This window comes from Vitis riparia, chromosome 14, assembly GCF_004353265.1.
Source record: "Vitis riparia cultivar Riparia Gloire de Montpellier isolate 1030 chromosome 14, EGFV_Vit.rip_1.0, whole genome shotgun sequence".
In the NCBI taxonomy this organism is placed as follows: domain Eukaryota; kingdom Viridiplantae; phylum Streptophyta; class Magnoliopsida; order Vitales; family Vitaceae; genus Vitis; species Vitis riparia.
Genome location: NC_048444.1, coordinates 236,473 through 252,780, shown reverse-complemented (window position 1 = coordinate 252,780; position 16,308 = coordinate 236,473). Strand labels below are relative to the sequence as shown.

The window sequence follows — 16,308 nt, the reverse complement described above, 5'->3', positions numbered from 1 at the left end:
GAAATGAAATTGAAGTGCAATGAGAAAAAATTTATATGAGTGGTAATATTTTTATGGTTTTTTATAATAAATTTTGTTTTAAAGTTATTAACGTTTTGATTTTAAGGCATTATTTTAATCCAATAGGACTAAGTTTTTAAAATTGTCACACAAAATTCTTATTTTGTTTTTCATTATTAAAATATGACATCCCTTATTTAAACTCTCTATTAAGGTTTTATTAAAAATTTTGTTCAAATATGTAAAGGTATTAAGGAATTATTCAATTCGATAAATAAGAGAAAAAAAATCCTATATTTTAGAAAATGATTAATTGAGAATCGAGAAATATATCTTTATTAAACTCTCTATTAAGGCATTGTTAAAAATTTTGTTCAAATTTCCATAAATAAGTGAAAAAAAAAATCTTATATTTTAGAAAATAATTAAATAGGAATAAAGAAATATATCTTTTTCTAGAGGTGATAAATATAAATTTAAAGGCAAAGATATGTAAAAAATTAGCAATTATAATTTCAATTTTCAAAACTCAAAAAGAAAAAGAAAAAACAATTAGATCTTAATAATTAATTACATATTATAATAAGGAACTTCTTATTAAATTGGAATAAATAAATATAAAAATCAATCAAAAGTTAGAAAAAATAAATTAAAAAAGTAAAAACAAAAAAACAAAAAAAAAAAAACTCAGAGGAAAATAAAATCGTCAATTTATCCTTAAACGATAAATTGTCATGGCAAATAATCGAGGTCTGGTTTGGTGGGGACTGCCGCAGGCGACCAATTCCCATCTCCCTCCCTCCCTCCTTTTCTCTCTTTTAACTCTCTCTAAGACTCTCTCTCTGGAGATTCTGTCCGCAACAAACGCGCAATTGAAGCGGAGAAAAGCAAATAAAGTGTGAGAGAAAAGGGCATAAGGCCAGAAAACTGCTAAAAAAACTGTTGCTTGCACGATCGCTCAAGCTAAACCAAAAGGTGGGGTTCTTCCTCGGCCATGCTTCATTCACTCTTTCATTTTTTTCCCCTCATTTCTGTTACTTTTTCTTCGCTTTCTGGCAAAGTTGTGTTTGTTTTCCGAGAAAAAGAAGGTACCCACTTGACGCGTTTCCGTTCTGTTTCATTAGTATTAATGGGTTGGTCCTTTTTCTCTGTTTTGCATCATGGGGTTGCAGAAACATCTAATCTTTGTGATTGATTGGGGTACGGTGTGAAACCCTTCCTTTGGCTTCATTTTCTGGAATGGTTTTGTTGTGGAATATGTGCTGTGGTGTATGAAAAGATGGCGTGTTTTTTTTTATTTGTTCTTTGTTGCATCTTTGTTAAAGTTAATGGGACTTGTTTCTGATTCATTTATAGTGATCGGGTTTCAGACTGGTACTGTGATCAATGGGTGTTTATCAATTTGGTTTGGTTGTTTGTCTGATTCAGAGTGTTCTGTCCTGTGGTTTAGGACGGTCTGGTTTGTACTCTTATGAACCAATCCAAGTTTGCTTACTTCATTGAAGATCTTTTTTTTTTTTTTTTTTTTCTGTTCATTATATTTCTTATCTGAAATTCCCTCCCTTTTGGGCTGAGATACGTATATGAGATTTTCTTTTTCTTTTTCTGACCATTTGCTTCATTTATTAAATAAATAAAAAAGATGCAAATATCCTCTGTTTGATTCGCCAGTTCATTGATGCCGTCAAGCAATAGTGGAATGTTTTTTATGTATATGAATTTGGAAGAGATTGATAGTTATTGTGTCTTATAGTTTCCGATTCAGTCACCAAACTGTTCTGTTTATTTGTTTTTGTTTTTGCTCTGTTTTTTTTTTCCATTTTTTTTCCATTTTTTTTTCATTCACATGTAGGTTTCCTTTTGCTTGATGGTAATATTGCAAGAAATTGGCATTTCGTTTGTATTTTCTCAATCTATTTATTACAAAGTGATGTTTTTCAGAGTGAAATCTCAAATATTAAGCATTTTCTTTACTATTGCTGAAATCCAGAAACAGTGGAAAAATAGGATTGGCTTGGAAAAGAATTTAAAATAGCAGAAAATTTTGAGTCTGTTTGTGTCTCAACCTTTAAAAATTTTCATGAAGGAGTCAATTTGTCCTCCTGCAGATGTCTGTGTTTGTTCCTATTTGTGTTCCATTACTGCACTCATAGATTGTTCAATCATTCAGATTTTGTGACCTATCAAAAAAAAAAAAAAATCTTTCAAATTTTGCTGTTCTCTCTTGTACTTCTGTATTGGTTAAGGACAATTACGGATATTGTGCATATTCAAGTTTTGATCCAAAAGACACAGAAAAAGAGTTTTAATCATCATTAAGATCATGAAAAGCTTTTGCCCAGAAAGAGTTTATACATCTTATTTTCTTTCTGGTAGTTTGCATGGATGACATGATTTCATTGTCTTTTTGATCTCTGACGGACTTTGATTACATGTTTTCCTCTTCTTTTATATATCATTTAAATCAACTGAATTAATGAGCTTCTATTTATCCCAATAAATATGGTGGATGTTTAATTTTGCTTTCAGGTTGAAGATCTAGTGTCATTTTCTTGAGCTCATAGTTGTCTTGGAATTGTAATAATATCATTTGAGTTCTTGGTGAGTCCTGTTCCTTGTACTGCTATTGATATATTTATTTTTTTATTATATGTAGGTTGTTTTTTCTTTTCATTTAATCTAGTCTAGTTCATTCACAAATTTTTCTTTACATAATTATTAATTAGATTTGGTTGATTTTCAGGGTGTGGACTCACTGTTTGAAGTTCTGTGGTTTCCTTCTCCCTGTTATGGCTGAGAAGAGTATCGATATGCCAATGAGCCCAGAGATGACTAAGCCAGGAGGAGGAAATATAAGAAGAAACTCTACAGGAACACCATTTTTTTTGAGCAGTGGGGAAAAACCTGTCCCTCATTATCTCAGAGCTTCTATTGGCTCCTGCCATGATTTCTGTAAATATGGGAGAAAACATGCATTTGAAGCAAAAGCAAGGAGTCCTATACGCAAAATAAATATAACATCACAACCACCTGATGCTAAAAATCCAGTGGACAAGGTAGTTCAGGCAGAGAGGAAAAGGGCAACCATGGTTAAACTCAAGCCTTCACCTAATTCCAAAGCTGGTTTTCCTCAAAGCACCAAAATCATCAAGTTGGAAGTTTCATCACCTTCAAAGAAAGTAGAAGTCTCTTTGAAACATGCTTCAGCAAATGCTAGAGGAATAACTGATGTCTCATCAACTATGAATAAAGTAGAAGCCTCTTCAAAACGAGCTCCACCGAATGCTAGAGGAATAACTCAGAATGCAAAACATACAACTCCTGTGAAGCTGAAACCTATGGCAGTGAAGCCATTACCTTCACCTGACCCTTTAAAAGGTTCAAGTGGGAGAAGAAACAGTGACATCAATATAGGCCCAAAGACAGGGACCTCCAAAGTGCTGGTGTCCCCGGCAGCTAGGTTGTCCCCCAAACATTCTGTTGATGTTGCAAGTTTAGATGCAAGAAAAAACAGGAGTTTGGATGTTGTTTCTCCTTTGAAGAATCAGAACAGGATCAGAAAAGCTGAGCCCCAGCAACCAAAAAACAATAAGATCCAGGAGAAAACCTTGAGAACTACATTATTCCGCAAACCTTCTATCAATCGAGTTACAAGCTTAAATGCAAGAAAGTACAAGAACCTGAAAGTTGTTTCTCCACTGAAGAATCTGAACAGAACCAGAAAAGCAGAAATCCAGCCACCAGATGATGGCAAAGTCATAGAAAAAACCTTGTATGTTGTCATGACGGATACTGACAACAAAACCTTGGGCTCAGCTCCAGATGGAAGCCCTACTTTTAAATTGTCTCCATCTCCATCATTGTCGCCAGCAGAGTCTTCATCCCAACCAACTTCTCCATCTTTGTCATCCCAGGAAGAAGAAGATCAAGGGGAGTCTGAGTATACTATTAGTGATGCTGATGATTTCATCTTGGAAGACAATGAATCTGGAAACATGAATGAAGCTGAAAATCCTGATGGGGAATACAAAAGAAGGCCACAGAAGGCTGGGTTGGTTCATTCTGAAGATGAAGAATGCTCAGCTGTGAAGCTAAATTTCAGGAAGGGAAAAGTGCTTGACCTTCATTCTGAAAACAAAGGTCCAAGGAGGCTCAGATTTAGGCGAGGGAAACTGTTAGGGGAGAACCAGAATGGCAAGAATGATGCTGGGAGAAGAAGCTTTAAGAGGAGAGGAGTGGATGGTGATACAAATGGTACTAAGGATGAATCTGAAAAAGTTGTTTTGAGACATCAAGATGTGCAGGGAAAGAAAGATGCGCAGGGTCTGCTCAATAATGTAATTGAAGAAACAGCGAGTAAGCTTGTGGAAACCAGGAAGAGTAAGGTTAAGGCCTTGGTGGGTGCTTTTGAAACAGTAATCTCCCTTCAAGAGACTAAGCCCTCTACAAATACTGTCGCTTAATTTGAAAAGGAACTTTGTCTTCTTCAACAATGCATTGGATTAGTAAAGAGTGGTAAAAGAATAACCTTAAGCTTGTCAGGGTAGAAGTGCAGTTTACAAGTTTGGGGAGCACCCTTTGAACTCACAAAATGTAAAGGTAGATTTTTTTGGGTGAGGCTTAGAAAGCCTGAATGGTGGAGTTGAATGGGGATTCTTGTGTGTACTGATCTTGACATGTTTCATATTCATTTCCTGCAGGGTATGCTTTTTGCTTTCTCTTCAGATTTATACTAATGTGATTGATTTGTATCTTGTGAATGAAACTACTGGAGACTCATATGACTTTTATCTACCTTGAGTGGCAAAAGAAAAGCTTCATTGCTTTGAATTATTCAAGAGAGGATGTATCTTTGAATTGTCAAAATATATTTATGCTAGTGCTAGTATGGCATTTTTCCTCGTAGACTCTTGTTATGTTTTAGGACCTGTTTGCTTTAGGTATTAGCACAACTCCAGAATGTTGATTATGTATGCTATGGTTGAATTGGTTTGAATCCCTAATAGTCCCTTAGTGGGTGATATAGAAGATAAGGATCAATTCCTAATTTGGGGAATCAATCACCCAGTATGTGATGGGGCCTTGATGCTCTCTGATGTTATGCAAATTTTTATGAATGGGGCAAGCTGAAAATGCGCTAATAAGTCTCCTGCAATAAGGCTTTTGAAACTCATGGCTACTTTTCCTGCTAGTCATAATATTTACCTATTACAGATATGTTCGAGGAGCTTGGCTGTATTTTCTCTCCGGAGACAATGAGAGGAAGTTTGTATTAATTGCAAATGGAAATATAGAAATGCTAGAAATTTATGTAGTCTATTTTAGTTTATGGTATTGCATTCTCTGAGTTCGCTCTTTTCAATCTTCCTTGTTGCTGAACAGTTGTGTGTTTTGATTATAATGGTGATGACAAACCCACTCACCAAGTAGCAACCCCATACTAGGATTGCTCAAAAGTCAAAACTAAACTTCAATGACCAAATCCATGTGGATTGTCCTCCTACTATTATTCCTAACCTATCATCTTGTTTTAGTCTTTTAGATGGCACTTGAAATATGGAATAAAGTTTCCTTCCTATCGTGATTAAAAAAAGTAAATTGAGTAGCAGGGATGGTGGGGAGTTGAACGCGTGACAGGAACCTTCATCTTTTTGTTCTGAGTGTTCTGACACCAAAGGCCATCTCATCCTTGCCCATCCTCATCCTCTGAATTTGTGCAGTTTGAGCCTCAGCTTTTCTGTTTGATCCATGCTGACTTGTTGGGGTGGGGTTGCATGGCTTTTTTATCTTGCTCCTACGACTCCTACTCCTAGCCTGGTATGAATATTTCATGAGGAGTAATAAATATGACATTTTTTTTTTTAACTTATATAGAAAGCCAATCCAAAATATCCTTAAAAGGAAAAAATTGGACTTGGGAGTTGGGAGTAGCTTCGAAAAGAACAGACCCCCAGTGCAGAATCGTAGTCAGCAATCTTGACTTGGTAGTCCTATTATCTTCCAAAACGTCTCACATGACTCCTCCTAGGGTTTAAACTTTTTAACTATTCCTGCATGTTGAGAGTAAAATTTTGATACTCCACTTTTGTTTTTGTTTATTATAAATTAAAAGCATATATAAAATGAGTTTATTACAAAGAGTGTCTAGCAAAATAGAAATAAAGCATTCAAACAGCTTAATAATAAAGAATTATACATATTTAAATTATTGAATCTCAATCATTAAAATGTAAATAAGATACAAAATAACGACTTGAATACAAATAATTTTATCCATGTCCCGTCTTATTATTCCCAGTGTCTTCCAATACAATAATTAAAAAAAAAATATATATATATATATATATATATATATATGTGCGGTCGGTCCAATACATAGTGGATACCTATTTTCATACTTTAAAAAATAAAAAAGAAAAATTATGATTTTGTGGGATAAAGACAAATGAGGTGAAACCAAAACGTCTGCTTCATGGTCCAGGTGGCTCTGCATCCATTCGTCCTTCCTCTACCCAAAAGTAACCGTCCTGTGGGTGTAAGCTATCTCACTCAAGAAATAAATAAAATATTCTTGGTGCATTTGTATATGAGCGGACCCAGCCCCAAGTCCTTTCAATCTCTGCAACCAGTTGCAGAAGCTCAATGACTACATTTTCTGTGGACGAAATTACCCCTATCAACAAGGGGAATTTACCATCTCTTCTTGCATGTATTTCTCTGACATTTCTGCATTTTATTATGGGTTTCACACTTGTCCTTCCCCACATCCAAAACCCTAATCTCTCTTCTTCTTCCATGCAGGGTCTTGATCTCTAGGGTTTTGAGGCCATGAGGAAAGGGGACCTTATGAGCTGAGGTGAGTTCTTGGCTCTCGGTTTCGTGATGATTACGATCTGCTCCTGTTTGGACTTCTTGCTTTTCAAATCACTAGTATTTTGATGTGGGTTTGTTTGATTTTTGGGAGCATCGAGTGCAGAGGTTCTTTTGGAATGGCAAATTCTTCACGTTTGCAATGGGTTTCTTGGGAAATGGTTTCAATTTTGATTTTTTAGGGTGTTGTGGATCTGTGCGTTTGGTGGCTTTTGATATGCACTGAGAAATTGAACCTAAATTGTGTTCAGTGATGTGATGTCTAGTATTAGGAATTGTGATTTAGGTCTGTTTGGCTGCTGAGAAAACCTGGTGAAAGAAAGAATTAGAAATTTTTATTTTCGCTTTGCTATAGGACAAAACAAAAAAAATGATTTTGAACTAAACCCGGTTCAAGCCATCTCTCGTTTGCTTAGCTCAGCTGAATTTTCCTTTCTGTAAAGAGATGAGAGTGACTGAAGATATTACTCAATAGTTTTGTTTCCTTTTGTTTACCTCGGTTTTCTTGGCAATCAAATGAACCTTTCATGTGTCGTTGGGCCATCTTTGGTTGGAAGGTGGCAATTGAGTTGCTAAGTTGTATTTAATGAAGCATTAAAGGTTATAAATTTATCATCTTGGGTGGGCCTATTAGAGAAAATTTGAGCCATCACAAATTCAATGGCGTGGGATCGGTTCTAGGATTTGATGAGATGCCACCACTCTAGATTTCCACTACCAGTTGTGCTGATGTCTTTCATTTCTGTTATTGTCTTGTTTAAGATGATGAATTCATACACAAGATCATATACTAATACTCAATGGGCAAATACAATTTTCACTGCATGTCCAAAAGTTCTGCTGATCTGTTAAAACCATCTTTTTCTCTACTAGAAATGCAAAGATTTCTCACATTATTTATGATGTGCGGTCTTAAAAAGGTTATAATTTGTGGATATCCTGAAATATGAAGTACTGCAGAGTGGCTTGGGATGAAACTTAGATGTCAAAAATTTGACATTTTGTTGAGGTTAAAATCTTTGGGTATGCTGTTAATGGAGGAATGCTAGATATGTGCCATTTAAATAAAGTTGTTATTCCTTTTTTTCTTTTTCCATCCAACATTATCATTTTTCCTGTTTATGTTGCTATTAACTCAGAAAACATATTTACAACCTTTTGCATCAGCAGCCTAATAATAGGATAATTTGAATGCTGTGTGGTTACTGTGAATAGCTGCCTGACCAGAATAAGTTTAATGTCTTTTGTGTTAATCAAGATGAGAGCCAATTGTCAGTTTTTTTTTCTTTCCTCTTTTAGTCCATAAAGGCTAATGAAATATTGGTATCTTAATATGTGAACTTTTTATAGTATTGGCATTGAGTAAGTGCCATCTGATTTAATTGTTTTTTCTTGGATGCTGAGATTATGAGTTGCAAGGATCAAATTTAACTTCTTCCATTTTGGGTCATAGTTTCTAGTGTTTGCAGTGTGTGGTTTGAGAAATCTTCTCTTGTTTTCGAGTGTTGTCACTGTTAATGTTTCATACGGATAAATCTTTGTTAGCATGTACTGAGATGCTTTCCGATCATCTTCGCTTTTGATCTTACTAGGCAGAGACAATGATTTTAACAAAGCAGTATCGTTGCATACACTCAGCAAGTTGTGCATGCACAAAAGGGCATCTGAGTGAAGATGTGATTTTCCTGGTTTTTCAACAACTTAACTGGAACCCTAAGTTGATTGCCACTCTGTCTTGCACATGCAAATGGTTTGATGACCTTGCTAAGAGAGTACTTTGGAAGGAGTTTTGTCGGGCAAGAGCACCAAAGATGATGCTTGATCTACAATCTAGTGGGAGTCACAGTGTTGATGGGAACTGGAGAGCACTTGGGAAGCTGCTTATCTACTGTTCAGGGTGTACCAAGGGTGGCTTGTTTAATAGCATTCAAATCCCCGGTCACTTTGTTTACCGAACACGGTTCTCTAGGACATCAGGGAAGAGTTTTCTTTTACCTCAATGCCGAACAGATGTCTTATATGTGTCTGACCCTTGTGAGCATCTTGACCAAGGGGAGGAGGGGGATGTGGGGTTCTTCCGGGGGGTTTTCAAGTCATTTTCTATGTCAAAGGTTCGAAAGATGCTGATCAAAAAGGGTGCCCAGCTTCATCCAACAGAGGTGTGTCCTTACTGTAAGGCAAAGCTGTGGAGCATGCTTCAGGCTAAAATGATACCGCAGAGTGCCAGCTGCAGATTGGGCGCTTATGAGGATTGCATTGAGTACTATGTGTGCCTCAACGGACATATGCTGGGGATCTGCACTCTCTTACCTTTATCAGACTCGGAAGAGGCATCTGAGTAGGAGTGGTAGTGGGGATGGAGACCAGGTAGCCTCTCTCATCAGGAATAGAAGTTCTATTTTTCTTAAGACATGATGAACTATTAGGTAGATTCTAAAAATGATTTCCCTATTGCAGTACATCAATTTTCAATTTAGTCTGACATATTAGAGAAATTATGATTCTAGTTCAGGCTTCAGAATAAGTTGGAATGAATATTTGTGTCGAGATTTCCTTGTTGCATCTGCAGTACAACCTCTCCATTCATGTGGGTGGGGAAGCTAGTATTTGCTCCTTGCTTGCCTGGGTTAAGCTGACCAACTGTCTGCCTTATCATCGTTCCTACTTAATAATGATAATTAGTTCCTATGTAGTCACTCGATGGGTGCAGTTGCACTCTCTGGGTTCCCTTGGAGAGCATTTTTATCCAAGTCAAAAAGATATGAAATGGAGGTGGTAAGTGTATCTACCTGTTTTTTTAGGCCAAGGTGATCCCTCGAGAGGGTTGCCATTAACTAGAAAAGAAAATCTTTTATATGGAACTGATTCATGGTGATCTGTGCTGTGCGATGTTTACTTTGCGATGCCAGGCAAAGCATGTCTTCTCAAGTTGAAGTTTGATATGCCTTGTTTGGCAAAAAAGGGGTGGACATTATAGGTTTCGTCCCAAACAATTATTCACTATGCCTTCTCTGGCATCATTGGTGGTGTGTGTGTTTTTAAATTTTAACTTAATTTAAAGCCACAAGTTCATCCTACAGCTTTAGTGTGCATGATGGAGATATGATTTAATTTCATCAAACTGTAGAGTTATATTTTATTAGGAACCTACAACTTTGCCCTACGGTTTGAGTGTTTTAATGGCAAGCATTACCTGATCAAAGTTTATCCTGCAACCTTAGTGTTTGACCTGGAATATCTTATCAAACTTCATCTTGTGACTTTAGCATTTTGTTATTTATTTATTGCCCAAAGACCGGTTTTGACCTTAAACTGTGTTTTCTCTACCATGCTCCTTCTATATCATAATTCCTTTCAAATAAGGTTGTTGCTTATCTGACGTGATATGTTCCATTTTGGACAGTCGTCTAATCATCCCAAATGTGGGTTAGCCTGTCAAGTCATTTTGTGTTTAGTGGAAGCTGAAGTCAACGACCCCTATTTCATCTGAAGTTTTTGAGCACGCTGCTTCCCAATCTGGCCTGGTCAAATGCCTTTTAGCCAAGGGTTAGAAGATACTGCTAACCATTTCTTGCTCTTGTCCTTTACTTAAATCAAAGTTACTGTGAACCATGTAATTCTATGTGCATTGTCGTATGCCCTATATGTGTATCTGAATATGGTAGATTGGTTTCTGCAATTATCAGGACACTTTTTTTGTCTTATTTATTGTGATTAATCAGTTGTGTAATCTGTCTACTTTGCATGAATTTCTAGACAAATTTCACCCATCCGAGAGCATGGTACTTTTTTAGACATTCTTGACATGTGGAGAAAGAGTAAAGTCGCTTCACTTCTCTATTGATTCATCAATGCTCTGAGTTGGAAGGGCAGGAACTAAAATGAGATTCACACTCCTGGGTCTGGGAACTACTGAAATTTCTTCCTCTTTATCTAGTTGGCCTTATATTGTATTTGATTTTCTAGCTGTTCTTCCCTCCAAAAGAGAGGTCCTTCAGGGAATTGACTGACTCCTTTGTGATTCGTTGGAAGACTTCTGCAGCTCATTCTCTAGCCTTTGGACAAAGAGTGTGAAATCGATCTAGTAGGAAGAACACCTCTCCTGTTAATAAAGCAAATGATACCCACTTCCAGTTCTGTATCTGAGAATATTAAACATTGGGAATCTTTTTCTGTATGTTTCTCGTGTTACATGGCGAATTCTTTGGGCATTGAATGATCCTACCACTCGACCATATATTATTTTCGGTTTAAAGAAATTGGTATCGCTCAGCTTGAGTTGCTTTGAACACAGAGGATGAACTCTTAAAAGAAACTGACAAAAAAATTTCCTCCCGTTCCCTCTTACCAATTGCAAAGACTGAAGTGAATTTCTAAGCATGATAAACCATAATGGTGAATCTATATAAATTTAGCCGTCAACACAACCACTTTTGCTTAGGTTATAAGAAAGTTCGGCTATGATTTTCGAAGATGAAAGAGTACCCATTTTACAGGGCAAATTTATACAAAAATGGGTAGTGGATGAATGATGGCGACATAAAAACATCCAAGCTGCTTACAATTAGCACGGAAGGAAATGCAAGAAGAGATTTAAACAAAAATGCATGCATTTTTCAAATCTTCTTTCAGTGTAGTTGTGCAACTAATTTGCAGTCTCCGTGTCATCTGTCTCCGCTGCTTCCAAGTCCAATCCTGTGATGCTCATCCGCCCAATGTTAACTACACGAATCAACACATCATGTAAGTAATAAACTAAGGAGAATGCATTTCCTCCCAAAACAGACCACAGCAAAGTAAAGCACTCGGACATTTGAAATTACAAAAACTGCAGATAGAATGATTTCAAGGGGGATCTGGCTCCAAACAGGCCAGGCTATTAGAGATCATTCAGTGATTCTTAGGGGCTCATTCTTGAAGGATTTTTGCTAAAATTTGACCAAAGAAGCCACTATAGATCCTTCTCAAAAATCCTTCTTCCCTTAAGTTGCATCCACTTCCACCTGAAAAATAAGGTTTCAAGCAATTCTAAAGCTCCACAGGTGTTCATTGCAATTAACCTGTAAATCCTTGGCATGTACTCAATATAGGCTAGTAGAAACTGTTGAATAGCAGCCAAAAACACCTATTATGCAACTATAGTAATCAATCCTGACTTTCTACTTCCAGAATGATCCCAATCAAAGAGTCACATCACTTAAACCATATGTAAGGTAGAAAGCTGGGACCCCAGGTTATTGCTTGATCACTGTGGCAGCTTCTTGTAAGTTATAAATGGGGGAATGACAGGCACAGAGTAACTTACCAACAGCATCTAGCCCTGCTAATTTTGGCATGAACTGTCTAATATGGTCTTCTGCTGCTTTATCAGCTTTCAGTGTCTCACACTCAAAAGAAACCACAATCTTGTTCTTCCCATGCTTCTGCTCAACCATACCCACAACATCCATCTCCCACCTGTCTAAAAACATACATTACAAGCTAAAGAATGCTTGAAGAACAAGAGATGTAAAGGATGATAAGCTGCTGAAAATTTAATAGAGTTTGCATATAGATTAAGAGCTAACAGAATGACAATAAACATCATTGAACAATAAAAAGAAAATTCCCGAAGAATGTAGTGCATTCAGAGTAATCAGGTCATTCCAAGATGGTTTACCCATGAGCACGATCGATGCTGTGGAACCGAGCAGCATCATGGCCTCTGCACTCTACTATGACAGTTTGTTCTCTCTTACTCTGAAAAATAAAAAAGATAATCATGTGTAGATAAATATTGGAATAAATAAAGAAGACAAAAGGAAAACAGCAAGTTAAAATGCAAACAGGTCCTACACTAAAGTCTGTGATTGTGAGCTTGATCAAGCGGTAATCCTCGCCCCTGCTGCATTCTCTTTCACATGCCAACTCTTTGACAGAGGAAAACAACAAAATATGAATATGCATACACAGTATAACAAAGAGAGGAACAGTGCAACGGAAAAAAAAAATTCAGCTTTGACTGATGATTTTTCCAGGAGACAACAGAAAAAATGGAGTAATGTAGTGTCTTACATCCAACATCCCAACTAGACAACACTTCCTGGCAGAACACAATTGATACTGTGATACATAAAAAAATATACTGGAATGTTAAGGCATAACAACTCAGTTGTGTTATGCCCCTTATCATCTGGGATGGGTGGAAATCCGAAAAACCCGAGTAATAGAATAGTAAATATAATCTCCGGTAGCTTCACAACCAAATTTCTTCCCCACCAGGTAAGAAATACTCTTTGTTATTGTATAGCTGCCTTGCTTTCACAAGCACCCAGAAGCAACTATCAAAGATTTACTTGCAGAAACTGGACGCTACTATTTATATTGTTGAAACAAAAGATCTTCCAATTCCTCATAAACCATTGTAGCTGGGTTGGAGGAAACAGTATGATGGAATCAGTGGAAAGATAAAACAAATTTACCAGAAGTGAGAAAAAAAAAAAAAAAGGAAAAAATAAGTTAAGTCCTTGTTCATGTGAGTAAATCAAGATAGAACCACCGCTTTTGCAAATTCCATCTGTGTAAGGATAATAAACTAACCAGTTAATTATGCAAATGAAAATTAGTAAAAGTTCTCTAAGATTTTGGCTTTTCCTAATGATTTGATGTAGCTTTCTGTTGCACTAATAAACTTTTAAAAATTTCTCATACAAACAAATAAATCAAAAGATTGTGTAATTTCCACATTATCTTTTCCATAAAATTTTAAAATATTTCTGTTAAGTGAATAACTGTGGATGATATTTTTTGATAAATTAGAACAAGTAAAAGGAGAGTTCTATATAAGATGAGTAGAAAAATCATGGTGGTAACTCATTAAGTTTTCCAGGAAGAAATGCAGTAAGGAAAATAAAGATGTACATCATTACGAGTACCATCTCCTAAATATGTTGCAATAAGGCTCATCTAGAGCACATGGGCATAGTCATTCATGTATCATTTTTTTTTTATAGTGAATAGAATATATATACATATTTGTGTGTGAGTGCGTGCGCAAGCATGTACATTGAAAGTTGAAACTATAAAATATAGGTAACATATAACCAATTTTACGAAAGATGGTAAGATCTAAAGAGTTAAACTATAACATATTATATAAAAACATTGAATATCAGAGTTTTAAAAGGTTCGAATTAACAAAAATATAACTTTAATGTATAGATTCATCACATAATTTACAAAAATAAACTTCTAAATTTTTTAGTTTTAGTTCCAAATTCTAACTAGGCATATGCCATATCCACTTACGTATTTTGTTGATTGATATATATATATATATATATATCTTTATGTGTCGTCTTCAAAGTTCCAACTTTTCACATATTCTTCATTGTTCCTTCCCCACCGAAAAAGAAATTAAGATAATAATAATAATAATAATAATATATTAAATAAATAAATTTATTCACTAATTATCATCATTTTCAATGTCAACAATCAAATTATTCAAATGAAAATTCTGCAATATTTGTTGTAAACTTACTTAACTTCTAATATAGCATTTGACAACTAGAATTCAACTTTTTATATAAGATTATTTTACCCATTTTTTTGTTTTTATGATCAATTTTAAAATTTTTAGTACATTTTAAACAATTAATATAATAAATTCTTTTAACAAAAAAAGAAAAAAGAATTTGATCCTTCTTAAAAGTTATTAGTTGAAGAAGTATGTACCATTGTATCATTTTATCACGCATTGTATTGTATATCATATATGTGTCGTAAAGATACAATTTAAGAAAAGATATAAATTCCGATATGTATCAATTTTCATAAAAAATGTATCTTATCGTTGTATTGTATCGTGTATTGTAAGTTTTTAACACCTATGCATGTGGGGTTTAAGGGAGTCAGTTTTGGAGAATTTTTTTAAATATGTTCAATTAAGAAATTTCTGCTTTGAATCATCACCAGATGAGATGTACAAGCAACAGGATAATATGTCAAAAAGCGCTAAGTGACATACAACCAAACAGGTTCTGAATTCTTCGAAAGTAAAACCTGAGCTCCTCCATATTTCTTTGATCCAAAAGCATTTGACAAACTTAAAATAGTGAATGAAATAATATCGCAGTGTGGCTCACGCAGAAGTGAGGAAAGTCTATATGAAATACTGATCAACATTCTCTAAGGATGCAAATGGGTTCTCATGAACATTATAATAACTCAACTTATGCATCAAATTTCAAGATAATGAATCAGAAGCACCAAACTCTAAAACCAACCATAGTTGTAAAAAGCGTGGCTAGGCCCAAGGTTCAATCTCTCCCTAATTATAAGGCCTTGTTGGAGAGACACACCTATCTAATTTGTTTTTTCTTTTTTAACACTTTTATTCTTAAAATTTCTAACCATACTTTGAAATTTACATAATTTCATTTTTTTGTTGAATGCCTCTTAAATGTTTGGAATCTTAAAATTTTTATCACTCGATTTGGGATCATATTTTATAAAATGATTTGCATTCTAGGTTGCATTTCACATTTTTTAGGCGCCTGTGTCTAGGGCTTTGGAGACCAGGGCCTCGCGTCTTTTAAAACTATGATCCCAACTAAGAAAATAGTTATAGCAATCATCCTGCAACACCATGCTTGCCTATTAGACAAAGGATAAACAATGTTTATGCTTATATCTGAGCCCGGGTTTCATAACTATCATAATGACAAAACAAAAGGGACCAAAATCCATGAAAACAATATAGAAAAAGCATGAAAGCAAAACACTTGCAGGTAAAATTCCCAAATCTCTTCTAGTTATGAGAGAAAAGCTATTTTTTAACATTCTTTAGTTCCAACTATATTTGGGATAACCTTCCTATGAAAGATTCCAATGCTTTTCCATCTGTCCAAACCCTCCCCACCAACACCCAGAAACAATCAAGGCAAATCCTCATTCTCAACACTAGAAAAATACCCTGAAACCAAACAGTGTGACATGAAATAGTTGGAGCAAAAGCAGGTGAACCCATTAGAGGGGTAGCATACAATGAGTATAGGTGTGTGTACCAGTGCCATGAAGGCCAAAGCAGATGGAATGGGGAAGTTGGACGAAGTGGCCTGAAAGGGACCCACATGGCAACAGTGCTATTGATGCTACTCCTTCCCTCACCACCCCTTCCTTTCTTTCTTCTCCTTCTTCTGCAACAACAGATATAAGAGTCAGCCTATTTCGGAGTCAAAATATTCTAAATTAACATGTTTCAGAATTGGGTTTTCTCATTACCCATTGACTTCAAAGAAAAATAAATCAATGAAATTAGATCGAACGAACTCACCCATTGTAAGGCCTCACTCAAATAGGGTTTAAGAGTCGAAGAGAGGCGCTTTCCCAATAGAAAACCCCGAAACGGTGCGTTTTGGCAGGAGAATAGCGACAGAGCAAAACGGTGCGTTTTAA

The 16,308-nt window shown here is 35.7% G+C and overlaps 3 protein-coding genes across 4 annotated transcripts; 2 read left to right on the top strand and 1 right to left on the bottom strand.

Annotated features, from left to right (window-relative positions):
• The first annotated feature begins 982 nt into the window (after positions 1–982).
• On the top strand, positions 983–4,840 carry LOC117931184 (muscle M-line assembly protein unc-89-like). The gene is made up of 2 exons (XM_034852097.1): positions 983–1,088; positions 2,744–4,840. The coding sequence occupies exon 2, from the start codon at positions 2,790–2,792 to the stop codon at positions 4,461–4,463; it is 1,674 nt and encodes a 557-aa protein (XP_034707988.1). The 5' UTR covers positions 983–1,088; positions 2,744–2,789; the 3' UTR covers positions 4,464–4,840.
• A 1,753-nt stretch (positions 4,841–6,593) lies between these two features.
• LOC117929977 (EID1-like F-box protein 2) lies at positions 6,594–11,086 on the top strand. Its single transcript, XM_034850424.1, has 4 exons — positions 6,594–6,709; positions 6,802–6,856; positions 8,463–9,237; positions 10,274–11,086. The coding sequence occupies exon 3, from the start codon at positions 8,472–8,474 to the stop codon at positions 9,210–9,212; it is 741 nt and encodes a 246-aa protein (XP_034706315.1). The 5' UTR covers positions 6,594–6,709; positions 6,802–6,856; positions 8,463–8,471; the 3' UTR covers positions 9,213–9,237; positions 10,274–11,086.
• Positions 11,087–11,240: 154 nt separating this feature from the next.
• LOC117929978 lies at positions 11,241–16,276 on the bottom strand. Of its 2 annotated transcripts, none has more exons than XM_034850426.1 (6): positions 16,135–16,165; positions 15,918–16,049; positions 12,706–12,779; positions 12,530–12,609; positions 12,176–12,327; positions 11,241–11,592 (listed from the first exon to the last, which is right to left on the bottom strand). In XM_034850426.1, the coding sequence occupies exons 1-6, from the start codon at positions 16,136–16,138 to the stop codon at positions 11,516–11,518; spliced, it is 519 nt and encodes a 172-aa protein (XP_034706317.1). In that variant the 5' UTR covers positions 16,139–16,165; the 3' UTR covers positions 11,241–11,515. The 2 variants fall into 2 exon arrangements, with proteins under 2 accessions (XP_034706317.1, XP_034706316.1); XM_034850425.1 differs by lacking the exon at positions 16,135–16,165 and adding an exon at positions 16,187–16,276 and having other exon boundaries at positions 11,245–11,592.
• Positions 16,277–16,308: the final 32 nt, after the last annotated feature.